The 16,509-nt window shown below is 42.2% G+C and overlaps 1 protein-coding gene across 3 annotated transcripts in view; it reads left to right on the forward strand.

Moving 5' to 3' along the window:
* robo1 (roundabout, axon guidance receptor, homolog 1 (Drosophila)) overlaps positions 1 to 16,509 on the forward strand; it is a 223,371-nt gene that overhangs the window by 177,545 nt on the left and 29,317 nt on the right. For all 3 annotated transcript variants that reach the window (XM_085430530.1, XM_085430531.1, XM_085430532.1), the window contains 6 exons: positions 3,039 to 3,196; positions 7,577 to 7,697; positions 9,336 to 9,474; positions 9,628 to 9,755; positions 14,722 to 14,846; positions 15,027 to 15,198. In XM_085430530.1, the coding sequence (XP_085286656.1) occupies positions 3,039 to 3,196; positions 7,577 to 7,697; positions 9,336 to 9,474; positions 9,628 to 9,755; positions 14,722 to 14,846; positions 15,027 to 15,198 (843 nt within the window). The remainder of the gene's footprint in view (positions 1 to 3,038; positions 3,197 to 7,576; positions 7,698 to 9,335; positions 9,475 to 9,627; positions 9,756 to 14,721; positions 14,847 to 15,026; positions 15,199 to 16,509) is intronic.

Below are 16,509 nucleotides of genomic sequence, written 5' to 3' on the forward strand. Positions count from 1 at the left end.
GTTAGTTTTCAGAACTGAGAGCAGCCATCTCAGCTGACCTTTAAAGGAGGGTTTGAATGCAAGAAATGATGGCAGCTAATTGCATTAGCTTCAACACAGCTCCAATTTGCTACTGTGGACCTGGAGACAGCTTTATTATACAGTACAATATAGCCCAACAGATGTTTGCCACTACAAGCTAAGACTCTGCTTTGATGAATGATTTTTTCCCCCTTTTTTATGCATAGTCAGCAATTTGTCTTGCAGCAAGCCATGTCAGCCAGGTGAGGTAAAACATGTTTTGTTCTTCCACTCCTGAAAAGAGGAAATGCAGGGCAGAATGCATCCCTTTACCTTGACAAAGCGTATTGATATCTGTCCAGGTCCGGATATCCACTCTGTTCCATCCCATCATCAGCATATTTGTGCAAATCCAGGATGGACAAAGAGGCGTCTTCATGCTGGGACCTGTGACTTTGGCTCATTTCCACATATTAAGCTACAAACTGAAAATCTCTATGTACACGCATACACTCCTCTCTCTCTCTCTCACACACACACACACACCGAGTTTGGCCCCTCTGTTAATAGCCCAGGAAATATTATCTGCAAGGGGACAGCTGCAGGCTCACTAGAGAGACAGAATGGTAGAGTAGGCTCATTATCCCAAACACAGATACAGACTGCACCGCACACACTTACAGGACAGCACGTAGTGTGAGTGCCTTGCATCACTTCCCCCCACCAGAATTCTGGGTCCCAAAACAGGAGCTGTAAGGGGCGAGCAGAGATATATGTGAATACAGGAAGGAGCAATACTGGATCTTTTATTTACATGAGTTGGAGGGGGCAGGCAAAATGATTCTGCCACAGCCCCAGATCCAGATCTGATGGGGCTTCTGGGGATAGAGTTGGGGCTTTGTACCCCATCCAGATTTCGGTCTGTCTGTCGATCTCACAGACTGTCTGGCTGCCTCTGTCTCCCTCTTGCTCACTCCTCCTCAATCCCAGAGGATTTTGTTTTCCACTACGCAGATGTTCAGCGTTGTCTGCTGTGCTGCACTCAGCTGTGTTTATAACAAAGAGGTGTTGGTTTGGAGGTGGAGAAAGGCCGTGAGGTGGGGGAGTGAGTGCCGTTGGGGGGGGGGGGGGGGTTCACTGCACTGTTGGTGTAAACACTGAATGATGCCAGCTCTCCCTCGGGCCTCCAACAAGTCAATATAGCATCGTTTTTCCCTCTTTTCCTCCGAGCATATCATTCTTTATTTTCCAGAGGGACAGATGCCTGTGAATATTAGCTCCCTGGCACTGAAAGACTGTATTTACCTCAAAGGAAAAATATGATTTCCCTCATATCTTCAATGTACAGATTCTTGATCAGTATCAATCACTGTCTCCAACTGATGCAGCATATTTATACCTTGGTACATTAGGTTGACTTTTACAATAATCCTCTTAAGGACAAGCTGGATTTGCTGATACAAACAGAGACAGTTTCTTCAGATGGAGCTGGTGCTCTAATGGATCGGATGTTTGGTGTTTACATTCCTGAATGACTCGATCTGCTATTAACCATACAGCATGAACTCGGCCCACAGCTGCACTGCTGAGTGTGAGATGAATTAGAGTGAGAGGCTGAAAAGTTAGGGAGTTACACACGTAATTGCCTTTCAACTGTATACAGCACAGTGTGTATAGATCTGCGGACCCATGCCTTCTCTTGATGGTGCAATGGCAAATAACTCACAAAATATCCAGTGAATCCTTTTGCTTTGTTTCTGATAAATGCTGCCGCATGCTTTGGAATTTAGATGCTTCTGGGGAGGCGTGGGTGTGATTAGGCAACAGGACTGTGGAAGCCATTACAGGCCATCTTCCTCTAAAACAAAGTTCCTTTTAATGGACTGAATACTCAGTGTTACAAGAAACAGAGAGCAGTATCTGGGCTTGCCAATGACCAATTAAGTGCTTAAAGGGTTTAGTCAGGAATTTGTAGGCTGTCAGTAGGTGAGGGGTCCTTCGGTGACTTTAGAGCAAGCTAAGGAGCCTGAGACAAAAAGATAGCTAAAGTGCAACTTTTATCCTCAAAATGCAGACAGAACAACTTGCACATAATTTTCAGGTTTTACCTACAGATAGCAATGCACACGCACACAGTGCCTTGATCTTCCCTACTCTGTGTGTGGCCTGAATTTCAGGATAGAGACACTGTTTTTATATATTTTATATGTATATATGCATTGGAGCTGGAAACATGATTACTGGCACACACTGTCTGCCAAAAGGAGCTTGTTGCTTTTTCATAACCTTCTCTCCGCTCAATAAACCTCCAGTTTATCTTTAACACTGCACATTATGAGCTCATTGATATGAAGTTTGTCTGCCTCTCAGAAAGTGGATTTGCATTGATCTACTTTGTTGCGACGTCCACTTATTAATGATATTAATCTACTAGTCTGATTAGGCAGGGAGGCAAAGACTAATGATTTTTAGGTGCAGCCACGTATACAGAACTACTCAGTTCATATTTTAAAACCTCCACATCTATTCGTTATCAAATTACTCTCCACAAGAAATAATTAAATGACAAACAGTGGAACTCGTGTATCCAAAAAAAATCAAAATCCATGGCTGTGTCATCTATTTTAAAGCACTCCAGCAGGGGAAATCAAAAAGACAGGAGTGGCAGTGATCTACGGCAGGCTTTCAAGCATGTTAAAATAGAATGGGTGCATGAATTCAGAATATCTAAATATGAAAGGTCAAGGAGAGATGAAGATGCAATAACAGACACACTCTTTAGTACACAATGATCCTCTGCATGGAGTAAATCAGAAGCGAGATATGTTCAACGTTTTGTCATTTGATGCAGAGCCAGTTTTGTGTGTTAAGACAACTTGACTTAAAGTGTTGTTTTTTTGTTGTTGTTGTTGTTTTTAAAAAAAAAAAACACACCTCAATAGCGTGCTTCTTTCGTTCTTTCTTTTTCATACCATCCCCAGAGGGAAACATTTTAGCATTTCATTAAATGTTTCCCTTTTTTGTGTGTTTTCTCGTAGTTCTACGTGACGACTTCAGACAAAATCCTGCAGATGTGATTGTGGCTGCGGGGGAGCCGGCAGTCCTGGAGTGTCAACCTCCTCGTGGACATCCTGAACCCACCATATCATGGAAAAAAGATGGAGTGAATATTGATGACAGAGATGAGAGAATCACTGTAAGTAACTGTTATCGCTGACATGTGCTGAAGCTTAGAGACTGCTTTGTATATGTCTGTTTAAATCTATGAGAGAGAATGACCTAGTACTCTAGGTCAAGTCATTACCACCACCTCAGCGTTTGTTGAAAGATTGATTTGTTTGGCTCATTATTCACAAATAGCAATTCCCAAACCCAAAATACCCAATCTTGATGCCTTCTGCACTTAATAACTGAGGTATGGAATTAGTCTTGCTCCATTAGCTGGCAGCATTGCATTGATTAGGGATGGCCTACTGGTGAAATCAACCAGGAGAAGTGTAGATCAGGAGGGGAGAAATGAGCTGACTGGAATCGAAGAAAGTTGCACTCAGCAGCAGCAGGACTGACTGCAGAATCAAAACAACAACTATCTGCATTTACAACCAAACCACCAATTATTCAGTTTAATTAAAATAGCACCCAGGCCAGCACAACAGTATCAGTCAGCTCTACATGCTTGCTTACTGAAGATGTTTCTTGATTATCCCTAGCTTAAACACTTTGTAGCAAACACAAGTTTGTGTCTGTAGTAATTGTTCTTGAGCAGGAGATTTTTACTTGGGTTTAATTATACTGCGCTCGCTAGAAGTAAGTCAAACTCAGCAGTTGGCTAACATAAGCAGGCAGTGAGTAGGCAGTAGTTAGTAGTGCGCCTGGATCACATTTTAACAATCTGACTAGATGGATTTTAAGATTCTGGCTGCACATTGTACAATTTTTAGGCAATCAAAGAATTTGGCCCCCCAAGTGCTGACAAAGTGCTGAACTTCATTGTACAGTCGTGGAAAATCTAATCTTGCCCAGATAATAAATATAAGCTACTAATAAAGATGTTCCACTCAGTATGCCTGCAGTCTGTCGCTGAAAAACCAGCCTGGGCTACTTGTGCACAATAAAATAAAACTTTCTGGGCAGGTCAGAATTGTGATTTATCGCTGCTGGCTATCTTTAGCGGAGAGCTGTTCATGACTGAACACAGTTTTGCACAGCGAGGGTGAGTTGAGGTTGGATATATTGAGTCCCAAGCTCTTTAACAGTGTAGCTGTTCTTTCTCAGTTTTTTTTCCTAAGCCGCACATTCAGGAAATCTGGACGCTGCACAGCATAATTGAAAGAAACAAGCGCATAATCTGGTTTAAAGAGAATTAAATCATATCTGTCTCTGAGTTTAGTCAGTTGTCACTGAGGAGCACGAAAATTTCACTACACAGTGGACCTTGTTGACTGGAGGAATTTAGTATAGTATTTGCTCATTCAAATAGTGCATATCTGGCCATTGTATGCACAGCAGCTATCTTTGCCCGCTGTTGCATCACAGATAGTGTTCTCTCCTTAAACTGACATCAAAACTATTCATGTTCAGCATTTGATCTTCTGTAAAATAAAAGGAATGTTAATCTCTGTCATCCTTTACCCTTTCAGTTTTGGTTATTATCTACTGGACTACCTCATACTTTGAAGATAAAGCAGTCCTGTTTCATCTCCGTGTCATGCATGCCTCACACACACGTTCTTCCACCTAATCATGTTTGTGCCTATTTAAGAACAACACGGATAAACTGTTCCTGTTTCTGCAATAATACTGATTTTACACCCAGAATAGTGGAAGCTATGACTTTTGTCTGCTGTTGGATGAAATTCTCTGAGTAAACGTTTTCAATGCTGCTGCTTGATGACTCAGTTGTGTCCTTGTAGCTTGGAGCAATGTTGGGCCTTCTGAGGAACTAAAAACAGTCTGGACCAGCTGGTGTTGCTCACTGTAAACTTCCTGTCAAGTACAAAACTGTACAGATTGAGTGTTCCCAAATGACCATTTTAAAAGTAGCGCCAGACGTCATGAATGGCAATCGGAATATGTTTAATCAACTGTGGTGACAGATGTTAACAGATCAAGTTGTATTAGAAATAGAAAAATCATACGGCAAGCTTGTTTATGGTATAGTAAATTTGGTTGCAATGAATGACCATAGAGGGAGAAGCAGAGGTCTTTTTAATGTAATGAACAGCTGAGCTCGTCAAACCCCACCCCATCTAGTCTGCATTGTTATGTTTGTTTCAATCCACTTCTCCCACCATGCAGCATGCTTAAACGTGCAGTCTCCTTGGTGATCACTGTTGATCAGAGCAAGGTCCCAAACCACCTGCAGTGGGGATTTTCTCTCTGCACTGCACTTTATACTGGGTTTGGGATGGCTTGGATTTACTGGATATAGCTTAAAAAGGAGGGAATTAACTCCAGAAAGGAAGAGAGAGCGCACGGAATTCTTCTGTGTGCTATCTATTTTAGCCAGCTATACGTAAACACCTACTGCACACTGCGTGCCGTGACACACATGGATCCAGCACGGCATTAAAACCACCTGCCTGATATTGTATACGTCCCTACTTTGTGCGCCATTTCACATATATTCATGACTTCATGCAAAAGGTTTCCCACAGCCATAAAAAGTAAGTTACCCTGCTGCTGTGCCACTAGCAGCAGCTGGCCACATCCCTCTCAACTCTGTCTAAATGGTCTTCCAGGAACAATAAGGGAGGGACAACTAAATAGAAAAAGAGAAAATGCCAGTATTTAAGCCTAGACCATTGTCTCGTTAGAGAGAGAGTCTGCTGGCAGCATCATAAATGGCCAAAATGCAGCACATTGTCCTTCTCGTTTTGTGCTGTAGTTGTGGCTAATTATCGGCCTGGAAAATGAACTGCTGTGTGAATACCAACAGAGTTGGTGCTGAATGGGGGGCTTTTGCATTATCAGCATTGCCAAATGACATGAGACAAAAGGCAACAGGATAGTGCCATCTCCCTCTACTGCAGGGATAATGGTCAGATTGTTAGGGCTTTCAGCAGCCAGTGTGCTGCACTGTGTTGTGTTGAGAGGATATGCATGCAGGAAAAAAAAGAGGGCCGCTGCTACATTCATTTACTTTAGCCAGCTCTCAGAGTCCCTGCTGCTCTGGCACTCCAAATATGCCTGCAGAGAATGGGAAACTGCCACAGACTCACAGAGGCAAGGATATGGATAGAGGGAACAGGGGCCTTAAGTGGTTCCTCATGTCAAAGCCCTGTGGAACCAACAGTACACCCCCTCTTTCTCTGCTGCATGGTCTGCCCTGACCTTGGGCCTTTGTGAGTGTCACAGTGTTTTAGCTGTTAAGCCTTTCCTCAAACAAACAGTAACATAATGATACTTCAAACCCCTCCAGCACCACAGGGTGCCCTAAATAAGCCAGGCTTCCAAGCCTCTTCAAGTCCCTCTGCCTCCTGCTTTACCATGAATATTAATCAGGGGTGAAGGGCCGAGGAATGCCGCAGAACCAGAAGAATGTGTCTGCTGTCCAAAGTTGTCCTTCAAGAAAGTTAAACTTATTGCAACTACTTTACAAAAACAGATGAAAACACGCTGTTTGAGGTATAGATGAGATGCCCTAGCACGCATGTGACTACATGTGTAACTGGGCTTAACACGGTGGTCATGGCTGAAGCAGATTGTTGCAATATTGTGTGTCAAGTTCTCTGTCAGGTGTTCCCTAATGAAGCTATCCATTACATGCTTGCAGAGGGTGGTCCTGGTCTTGCAGGCTGATGTGTGCATTTAAAACCTTAAGCTTTATCAGGGCACAGAGATCACCGTGCACCGTGCTATTGTGTGCATCTCTGCTGACTGGCACGGTTGTCAGCAGAGAGAAGGGCTGAGGGGCCTGTGCTGGGACCAGGACTGCTTTTCCGACTGCCTGAGAACAAAGCATCTCCTCTGGCCTGTAATCAAAGCCCTGGGAAATAACAGACATGACATTCACCTGGACAAACACACATTTTCTCCTCTGTGTGTGGGTGTGTATACGTGTATGTAGTTCATGTGTGCTTGAATGAACGTCCACTTGCTCTCACTTGTAGTTGTATGAACGTACATAAAAAATAATAAAAAAATGCCTCAGGTGTTACCTCAGTGAGCTGTGGTTCTGCTGGATTTGAAAAGTATTCTTTAGCTTGGCGAGAAACAGGTCAGCTGATAGTGGCTTAGAGTCAAGTTCAATATGATTGCAAACGGCATAAAACAACTAAAGACTAAAGTCATCCGGTTGGACTGTGTCTCCGTAAGCTCAAAGCAAAAACCCAGTGAAAAGCCTCTTTCCCATCAAGCCATTATATGTTTGTGAGTGCATTTTATCACGGTGTTGTAATGGGCTTTTGGTGCATAAATGCTCGCTGGAATTCTTGAGTGCAATCAGGAAATGTTTCCTAATGTTTGGGCTTTGCTGTTTTCTGTGTGTCAACAACAAGTCCCAAGTGTCTCTCAGACTAATATTGCCATTTTTCTCTCCATACAAAGCCTATCACCTTCTCTTCTGCTTTCACAGATACGTGGAGGGAAATTGATGATTACAAATGCCCGGAAAAGCGATGCTGGGAAGTATGTGTGCGTCGGCACAAATATGGTTGGAGAACGTGAAAGCGAAATAGCTGAACTTACAGTGCTTGGTATGTACCTCAGATTTTTGTCTATTTTTCTGCTTCTAATGCTACCCCCAAAACATGCAACAGCCACACACTTTTCTTTTTTTTGGCCTGCAGAATAAAAACAAAGGTCCAGATGTTAAGCTATGATCGTCTCCCTCCCAGGTTACTAAATGGTGTCACTGACCTTTATCAGATGAAGTGTGAGATTACCTCCAATCTCACACTTCATTATGAATCTCAGGCTGTTCTCTGCAGCTTCCCTGCAAACCAGCTGCATCTTGTTTCACCGTCACTGACCTCTGACCCTGACTCTCTCTGGCCTAAGCACAGAACATGTCCAGACTCCTGATTTTTAGCATCATCTTCTTCACTTCCTTTATTTCCTTTCCCCAGAAACCTTGTCAAGATAAGAAAATTACAGTGAAATAAACTCAGAATACATAAGGGCTACCTACTCCTTCTACTTTTCTGAGTGTCATAATCAAGAAATTCTTCATTTAAGTTCTTAGTTGTCCTTACAACTTACATTTGTTTAAATGTTCATTAATATGTATTGCCCCTCTTTCTAAATAAATTAAAAAACAACAACAACAACAACTAACCATGGTATGTGGCTGTGGTTCAGGAGGTACAGCAGGTCATCTACTAATTGGAATGTTGGTGGTTTCATCCCTGGATGTTCCAGTCTGTTTGCCAAAGTATCCTTGGGCAGGATAATGAACCCAGAGTTACTCAAATGCATTAATCGGGTGTGTATGTGAATGTTAGATAGAAGCTGAATGAGACCTATATAAAAAGTGCATTGCCTGCTCGAGTAGAAGAGCACTATATAAGAACCAGTCCATTCACCATGTCCCATCTGATGGAATGTGTTAAGACTAAGAGATATGAATTTCTTATTTTTCAATATTATAAATTACTAATATAATTTTTTTTTTTTTTTTTTTTTTAACTTTTGTGACTTGTTGAGCAGAGAGAGTCGGACCGAGAGTGGTATATACCATCTGGCTTCTATAGTATACTGGATTTTGTCTTATAGGTGTCTATCTTTGTTGGGGTGGGATTCAAATATTGCTATAGCTTGGATCCATGATGGATTTACAAATAAAAATACTCTAGCACCAAACATCAATATTTGGGCACATGCAGGTGCTCTAAATTGATTTCCCAAGCAATTTGACTTTCAAAAGTCAAGTTCCCTTTACTTTGCCCTACTTTACCAGATAAGTGCCACCACAAAGATTCAATCATTGAATCTTTGTGGTGGCGCTTATCTGGTAAAGTAGGGCAAAGTAAAGGGAAGTTGCACTAAAAAGAGAGAAAATGGTGAACAGCAGAGGAAGGCAAATCAGAAAACTCATTTACTGAACTGACACGTACTAGAAACTGAATAATAATGAGAGATTATATTAGCATGAACACTGACACCTTGGTTTAAATAAATACAAAACGACTGTTTTTGCCTTTTCTTTTCTTTTTTGTTTTTAAACTTTCTCCACTGTGATTTATTTTTAGTTGGTTTTTTTTTTTGTTTTTTTTGGACGGATCTGAGATTTTTTTATGTTTTTTTTTTATGGAATCAAAGCTTCAGCTCTATTAAAAAAACATGATTGAAGGACTGCTGTGTGTTCATTTACGTGCTCTTTTTCATCTCTGCAGAGCGTCCCAGCTTTGTCCGTCGCCCGAGTAGCCAGGTGGTGTTAGTGGACCAAAGCGTAGAGTTCAGGTGTGAGGCCCGTGGCGATCCAGTTCCCACTGTTCGCTGGAGGAAAGATGATGGTGATCTGCCGAAAGGAAGGTCTGACTCATCAACTGGTCCCCTTTCATCCCACAATACCTGCCTAAGTCACACACTCCCTGTCTTTGTTTGATCCACCCTCGCTTTTGTCTTTGTCTGCAACTGTTTTTGTCTTTGACAACATGTGATATATGAGTACCTGTTTTAATCTAGGTATGAAATTCGCGAGGACCACACCCTGAAGATCCGTCGTCTGGTCTCTGCTGATGTGGGCTCCTACACATGTGTGGCAGAAAATATGGTGGGCAAGGCGGAGGCATCAGCTACGCTCACTGTCCACGGTAAGACAAAATACTCCTGTAGTCCTACAAATATGTTATTCATGGCCCCTTGGACAGCTATTCTGAATTCATTTCCATTTTGGGTTATTGTGCTGCCTGATTTAAATGCAGTTTAGCCCAGCTACGGTGCAATAATGGTCTTCAGCTTTAGCGCCACATGGTCATCACTTTCAGCTATTCTCTCTCAATTAGCTGATTGATTTCTAATAAAACAAAACGCAAAAATCCATAACAGCTGTAGAGAGCACATGGGAGCTCGGCTGTAATCGATTTCATTTGCCCTATACAAGTGGCATTACTCCGGAGGCCTGTCTTCCTTCACATTTTAAGATGTACAATAGTATTTGTGAAAATATGGAATATCTCAGTGCCTCCAGTAGCCGTCTCTACTGGATGTCTTATTAACACAGTTGGAATATAAAGCAGCTGGTCACAGAGTATGAACATTCAGAAAGAAACCATTCAGAGGAATTGGGGGCTGGGATCACCCCCCAAACCCTCCTGAGAATCAGAGGAACACAGAGACCATTTAACGGCAAACTAAGGGGGAATGCTGAGAGTCGGGTGAGACAAGACGGGTGGGAAGGAGGGGGGAGCTTAGTGGTGTTGGATGGAAGGGCAGTGAGTATGTTGGTCATGGAGGTGCCTCACCAATGATGCAGAACAGGTTGGGATTTGGGGCTGGGGGCAATTGTGGTGAAGAGGATAGAGGGGGAGAAAGAATTCTCCAGTGAGGTCAGTCATATTAATGTCACTACCAGCAGTCTGCACAGCCGAGATTTAAGGAGACAAGGCAATTCTATTCCTCTGCCAACCCCCACATGTTTAAAAAAAGATACTTCATCCTCACATGGCTACCCTTTGCAATTATTTCTTGCTTTTCTCCACAAGACAGCGATCTTTAGATTGGTTTGAGGAGCAAGATTAGGCACACCTGCCAATAAACCCGTCAATAAATCTACTTCTCTTATTGCCTTTTTTCATTCTTTCTCTCTCCCTGATGAAAGCTTAGTTAATGAAAGGGAACAGCATTGATGCACCAGTTCAATAAGCTGTTCTCCTGAGCAAGGGTCATATTTGAAATTCTAAAACCTCTCCTGTCCTGAGTGGAAATTAAATGTCTTAACCTCGGGCCAGTTCCCTGCTGTGTGGAGAAGGAGAGAAGCAAAGCCCTGACCCTCTTTTAATACATTACTGTTTGCCCACATATTATAAGAGTTAGAAAGGTACAAAAAAACACTTAAACTACAAAGAAAAACCACCTCCACAGAGTTAGAAACCAATTTTTTCTCTCCAAGTGTAACACCAGGTGAATAGCATGTAATTTGAATCATATGACTCCTTGAGCTAATGCTATGGTTAAATCCAACGATGGCTGATGCCTAAACCCAAGTTCTAAGAATCATTTCCATTTATCCTTGAATTTCATGACTTTTATTCAGACCAGGACACGAGGAGGCCATCGAGGTTGTGGCCACTGAGTAGTCCAGCTAATTAAAGACTAGCAGGCCACAGTCCCACGCCCGGAAATGACATGCTTCTAATTACAGATGTGGGCACAGGAATGGAAAGAAAAGCTGGGTAATTGTAGGTCTGAGCAGGCCAAAGTAGAGTAAATGATGTATAGGTAGTAAGATGCCGCTATAGTACTGAAGACAACAGCATTATGGGGGGCAGTCGTTTAGCCTGTGGGTTCAGTGGGCATTGCTGTTGCCCTGAATCAAAACTCAAAGTAGGGCAATATTGCTAAGCCTGAAAAGTAAAGGGGCATATAAGGCTGAAATGAAATGAATATAAATATTCTTTGAATTGAAGTTTTTCTTCTAATTGTGTGGTCATGTGTAAATGTAAGATAAAACCAGTTTAATTAAAACTGGATTTAAAAAACGGTTCAATGTAGAAGTCATTTCCTACAATGTCATTATGGAATGTCTTTATCATTGCAGCTGATTGAGCAAAAAAAATATTAGAACTATAACGAGACACGCAGTATTAAAGATACTGGCCTTCAAAGCTAATCTATTATAGAGCGGGACAGTTTCTGAGAAGAATGCTGTTCTGTATGGACGGGGAGATTTTCACGCTTTCTGTGGTGGGATTGTCAGCGAACAATGACGACATTGTGAAAGTGGCGCCTGGGGCTATTTTTCTTTCAATGCGCTCTGCTCTCATTACTAACTTAATCAGTGAATTATTGTCTTACACATGTGTTTGTCAGTCTGCTACAGCTCCTCTGGTCTTATAAATATGTCAAGTGAAATATTCATTTGATTGATGGAAGAAACACAGAATTGGCCAAGTCACCAGCTCTATTTATACATTGATTGTAAAATAGCTAATCTAAGCCACTTGAGAATGTAGTCCTGAGATAGTTTGTTCAGCTATTCATTAAGTTATGAAAATACAAAATCTATAAGGTTTAAGAATTAGAAAAAAACACACTACAGTGGGCATGGGGACAATGTTTATGCAGTATGGAATTTAAACATTGTTTCACATTGTAGTGCACAGAATTTTAAAAAAGTCGATGTGTTATTATTTCTTAGCTGGTTAAGTTTGTCCTTAGCCATGATTTATGTGCAGAAAGGTCATGAATGCAATGGTGGTCCCTAGAGCAGCGCTGCTAATAACCCATGTAAAGGGTCTGGAAGGAGACTTGGAACTGGTGCCAAAACAGAGTGAATGAGAGGAACTTTCCCGCCGGCTTTGTGTGTGCAGTTCGAGTTATAATAAATACCAAAACCTGTGATAATAAATATTTGCCTGTTGTTGTGAGATCTCCACTTCGGCTCATGTACAGAATACAAAATCTCAGCGAGGGACAGAATAAAGTATGATGTACATCTCCCAGTGGGAGCTGCTATTAATCAGGCCAAATCCTCTGCATGCAGCCTGAGTCTTGTGTTGATGACAGGCCCACTGAACAGCAGCCTCGATCAAACCCCTATAAATATCTCTGCTGTGGTCTTCGGTACATAGTCTGCCTCCTATTGGGCTGGATGCCACAGTGCTCGGTGTGTTTTCCTCGGCTGCTCTGATCAGCTTATCGATAGACTAACCTCTGCTCTGTGAGCCAGAAGAAAGCTCACAACAAAGTAGCCAGGTCAGGTTTAAAGATCTCCTCTCCCACCAGGTCCACAATTGTGATCACAGCAGCATGGGAGAGGTAGGGTTACCTAATTAAAGGCTTAGACACACATGAATGGGTGTGTGGAAGCGTTGCAAGGTGAAGGGGGTGTTGTGTATGTTCACATTACTGTGTGTTCCTGGAGCATCTCGCACATGGATAGTGCTGAGCGTCTTCTAGGTTTGTTTGATGTGCGTGCTATTTGCATTTTAAAGGCCAGCGATAGGCAGGGGGAGGAGGAAGAGGTTGGTCATTACTCTGACTGACAGCGTTTATGTTTCCGAGGGAGCCGTTGAAGCAGACAGATTAGATAAGGTGAGTGATTGGCTGGGGGAGATTTATGACCGGAGAGTGACAGTTAACATTCACCTTGTGTTTTTATAGTCCCGGGGTACATTTGCAAGGCTACATTTAAGAGACTGGTGTAGCCATTCCTAAGGGTGCTCTAAACCTCATTAAGGGTGTAGGGATGTTCACCTTCACACAACACCTGGAACAAGAGGAAAAAGGATAAACAAAGCTTGATGTTGCTGAGCATAAAACATCTGCTCTGTGTGCTTCATATCGCTGTGCCTTTTTATTTCACTTAGTCTGCCATTTTTCCTGTCCTTGAACACCTTCCCAAATTAAAATCACATTGAATCAGATGCATTTCAATGCCTTTCTGACTCATTCACAGGAATTATTCTTTGCATGTTATCGTGTGGTCCCTAGGGTTTGAGTGAAGTATGAAATATGACATGTTTTACTGATGATGGCATGATTATTTGTACATGTGGACATCACATTGTTTTCCTTGTCTCTCCTCTTTGTGTCATGCTGTTTAATATTTATTTATTCACCTTTGGGTTGTTGTTGTGTTTTTGTTTCCTTTTTAGTTGTGTCTGGTAAGTTGAAATGTCACCCGTCACCTATTCACCGCCCTGACAGAGACAGGAAGCTGTCACAACCCCCCTCCATTCTCCTCACATCACCTCTCCACCATCCAATCAGCACTCATGTTTCAGTTGTCACGGGCAACAGTGGCAAAAGGACATTAATGGGTAAAAAAAAAAAAAAAAAGTACACTCAGCTTGGGCCTCCAAGGTAAAGCTGCACCATTTCATTCTATTATTTTCCCCTTTTATGCATTACCAAACCCCATCTTATTCATGGACAAATTATTTCTGTATTTCAAGTGACAGTTTTCAGATTGCTTTTCTTATGTATTATACAGCCACTGTGTAAAAATATGAAAATGTGTGCAGAGTTGTATCATTTGAGGGCATATCCACAGCACTTTTGATATTAAAAGCGTAAACTGGGCTGCCTCTCGACCTCTACATACAGGTTATTTGTCCTCACAGACTGAGACTAGTGTCACCATGTGACATTGGTCTGTGTCACCACACTTTGTCTGAGATGGACTTTGTCATTAACATGCATGGATATGGCATTGTGGTTGAGGTCTGCACTACTGGAGGGTGTCAGCATGGACAGATGGCTTAAATTTATTCCCCATTTCCATGTAAATTTTAATGGTCCATGCCCTTGCCCATGCAAATGAGGGGCACAGGAGTGAGCCTTGTTTTTTCTATTCATTACAACAATAATATGCTTGCATTTTTGCATTTGATCAGCATACTGTTTGATCTGCTGTGCACACATCATGTAAAGTTTTGAAAACGAGCCGGATTCAATAACAGATTAAATACAAGCACATTGGCCTGCGCTTACATTTCCTTTGTCTTCTATTCATAGAACTCAGACCCTCTTGTAACTATAATACTGTGATAAATGTAATAGGCAGTAGTGTGTTTGTCTATTCATTGGCTAACCATTTTCATGGCTGTCCTCCAGTACCGCCAGCATTTGTGGTAAGACCGAAGAACCAGGTGGTTGGAGTTGGCAGAACTGTCACCTTCCAGTGTGAGGCCACTGGAAACCCACAACCGGCCATTTTCTGGCAGCGGGAAGGCAGTCAGGTAAATAAAATAAACTGCAGTAAAAGTTTTCATCTCAAAAAGCTTTGTAAATAACTATTTGTAAGCTTAGTTCACATGATTGGCTATCATTTTAGAATGAAATCTTCCATCTGTCCAGTTGATTTGCTCAAGGAAATACTAAAATGGTGACCACATGTAATCCTTTTTCATCCATTCTAGAACCTGCTGTTCTCCTATCAACCTCCTCAACCCTCCAGTCGGTTTTCAGTGTCTCAGACTGGGGATCTGACCATCACTGATGCTGTGCGCTCAGATGGGGGATACTACAGCTGCCAGGCCCTCAACATTGCTGGCAGTGTGATCACCAAGGCTCTGCTAGAGGTCACAGATGGTAGGCAAACTTTTTTTAAACACCCTTTTTGCATATAACAAAGCCTGAGAGAGAATTAGGAACACTAGGAGGACATTTAGAGGAATATGTCGGATAATACTTCGGAATTTCAGATAATCTTTGGTTTATTGGTATAATGCTGTTCAAATGTAATGCTGTGGCTTTGCTTCAGAGCATATTAATATCCAAAGTGAGGTTTGTGAGGTCTGGTCTGGCCAGTTCGTTGTGTTCCTGTCAGAGGTAGAGACTCTCTGGTGCCTGTGCACCCAGACCGTGGCGCAGTACTTGGCTTCGCTGGCTTCACACTGGCTAAAGTCTCCTTCAGTATTCCATGGCTGGCTTGCTGCTGTCTACTGTTGGAAGACTGTAGCCATGTGGTGAGGTCTGGATTGGGTCCTCTAATTACCCTTCTAGCCAATCCCTGACAAGCCTGGTGGACTAACCTTGGCTTCACTTCCACCATTCCCACAGTAATCTGGGCAGCTATTAGTTTGTCTATGACACACCTAGATTCATCCCTTCATTTAACAAATGTCCTTCTTCATTTAAGACCTACAATGGCGTGCTCCAAATCTACGTCGTCCTCTCTCTCTCATTCTGTCGTGCTCTCTGGATAATAATAACAGTTATTAAAGTGAGCAGGCCGCTCTGAGGCCACTACTTCTCCGCAGGCAGATTTGGTAATTACAGGTCATGCTGACAGTGTTTTAGTAATTGCACCATCCCCGGCACAAAAGCAAAGACAAAGCAGCCCACAGATTACACCACAGCATGGTTCTGAAGATCTACGCACACATACATATATCATTATGTGTTGCTTTTACACTGTGTTAGATATTAATTTGAGTTCTTCTCACTGAATGCAACTTGCTAGTAAATCAGTGGGGCTGACAGCAGTGGTCATCAATAGTGCTATGAATAATAATGATAATCTGGGGGAGGCAGAAAACCTATAGTAGGAATATGATGAATCGCAAACGGCAGAAATTATTTAAAGTCTTCCGCCGTTTTTGTGCATTACATCCTTTTTCTGTCAAACACACGCTTTTACTCTGTCTTTGTTTGATTTGTGTTGAACACCCGGGGTTCACAGGCTGTGAGACAGGGAGGAGTTTAAACATCCTCATGCTAATACCTTTGTCTGTTCTGGCTAGATGTTTTTTTTTTTAAGCCTTTTTTCCCTGTTTGGTGTTTTATGGCAGGGGGATGGGCCAGGGAATTGTTGGCTGCAAGCGTTTTTATGTATACTGCTAGTCTTATGGTAGATCTGCAGCGAGAGGACTGAAGTATCTGAGCCGCTTTCATTTTAAT

Source organism: Copadichromis virginalis, linkage group LG14 (assembly GCF_057382275.1).
Source record: "Copadichromis virginalis isolate Kocher_CV1m ecotype Utaka linkage group LG14, C_Virginalis_male_GT1.1, whole genome shotgun sequence".
NCBI lineage: Eukaryota > Metazoa > Chordata > Actinopteri > Cichliformes > Cichlidae > Copadichromis > Copadichromis virginalis.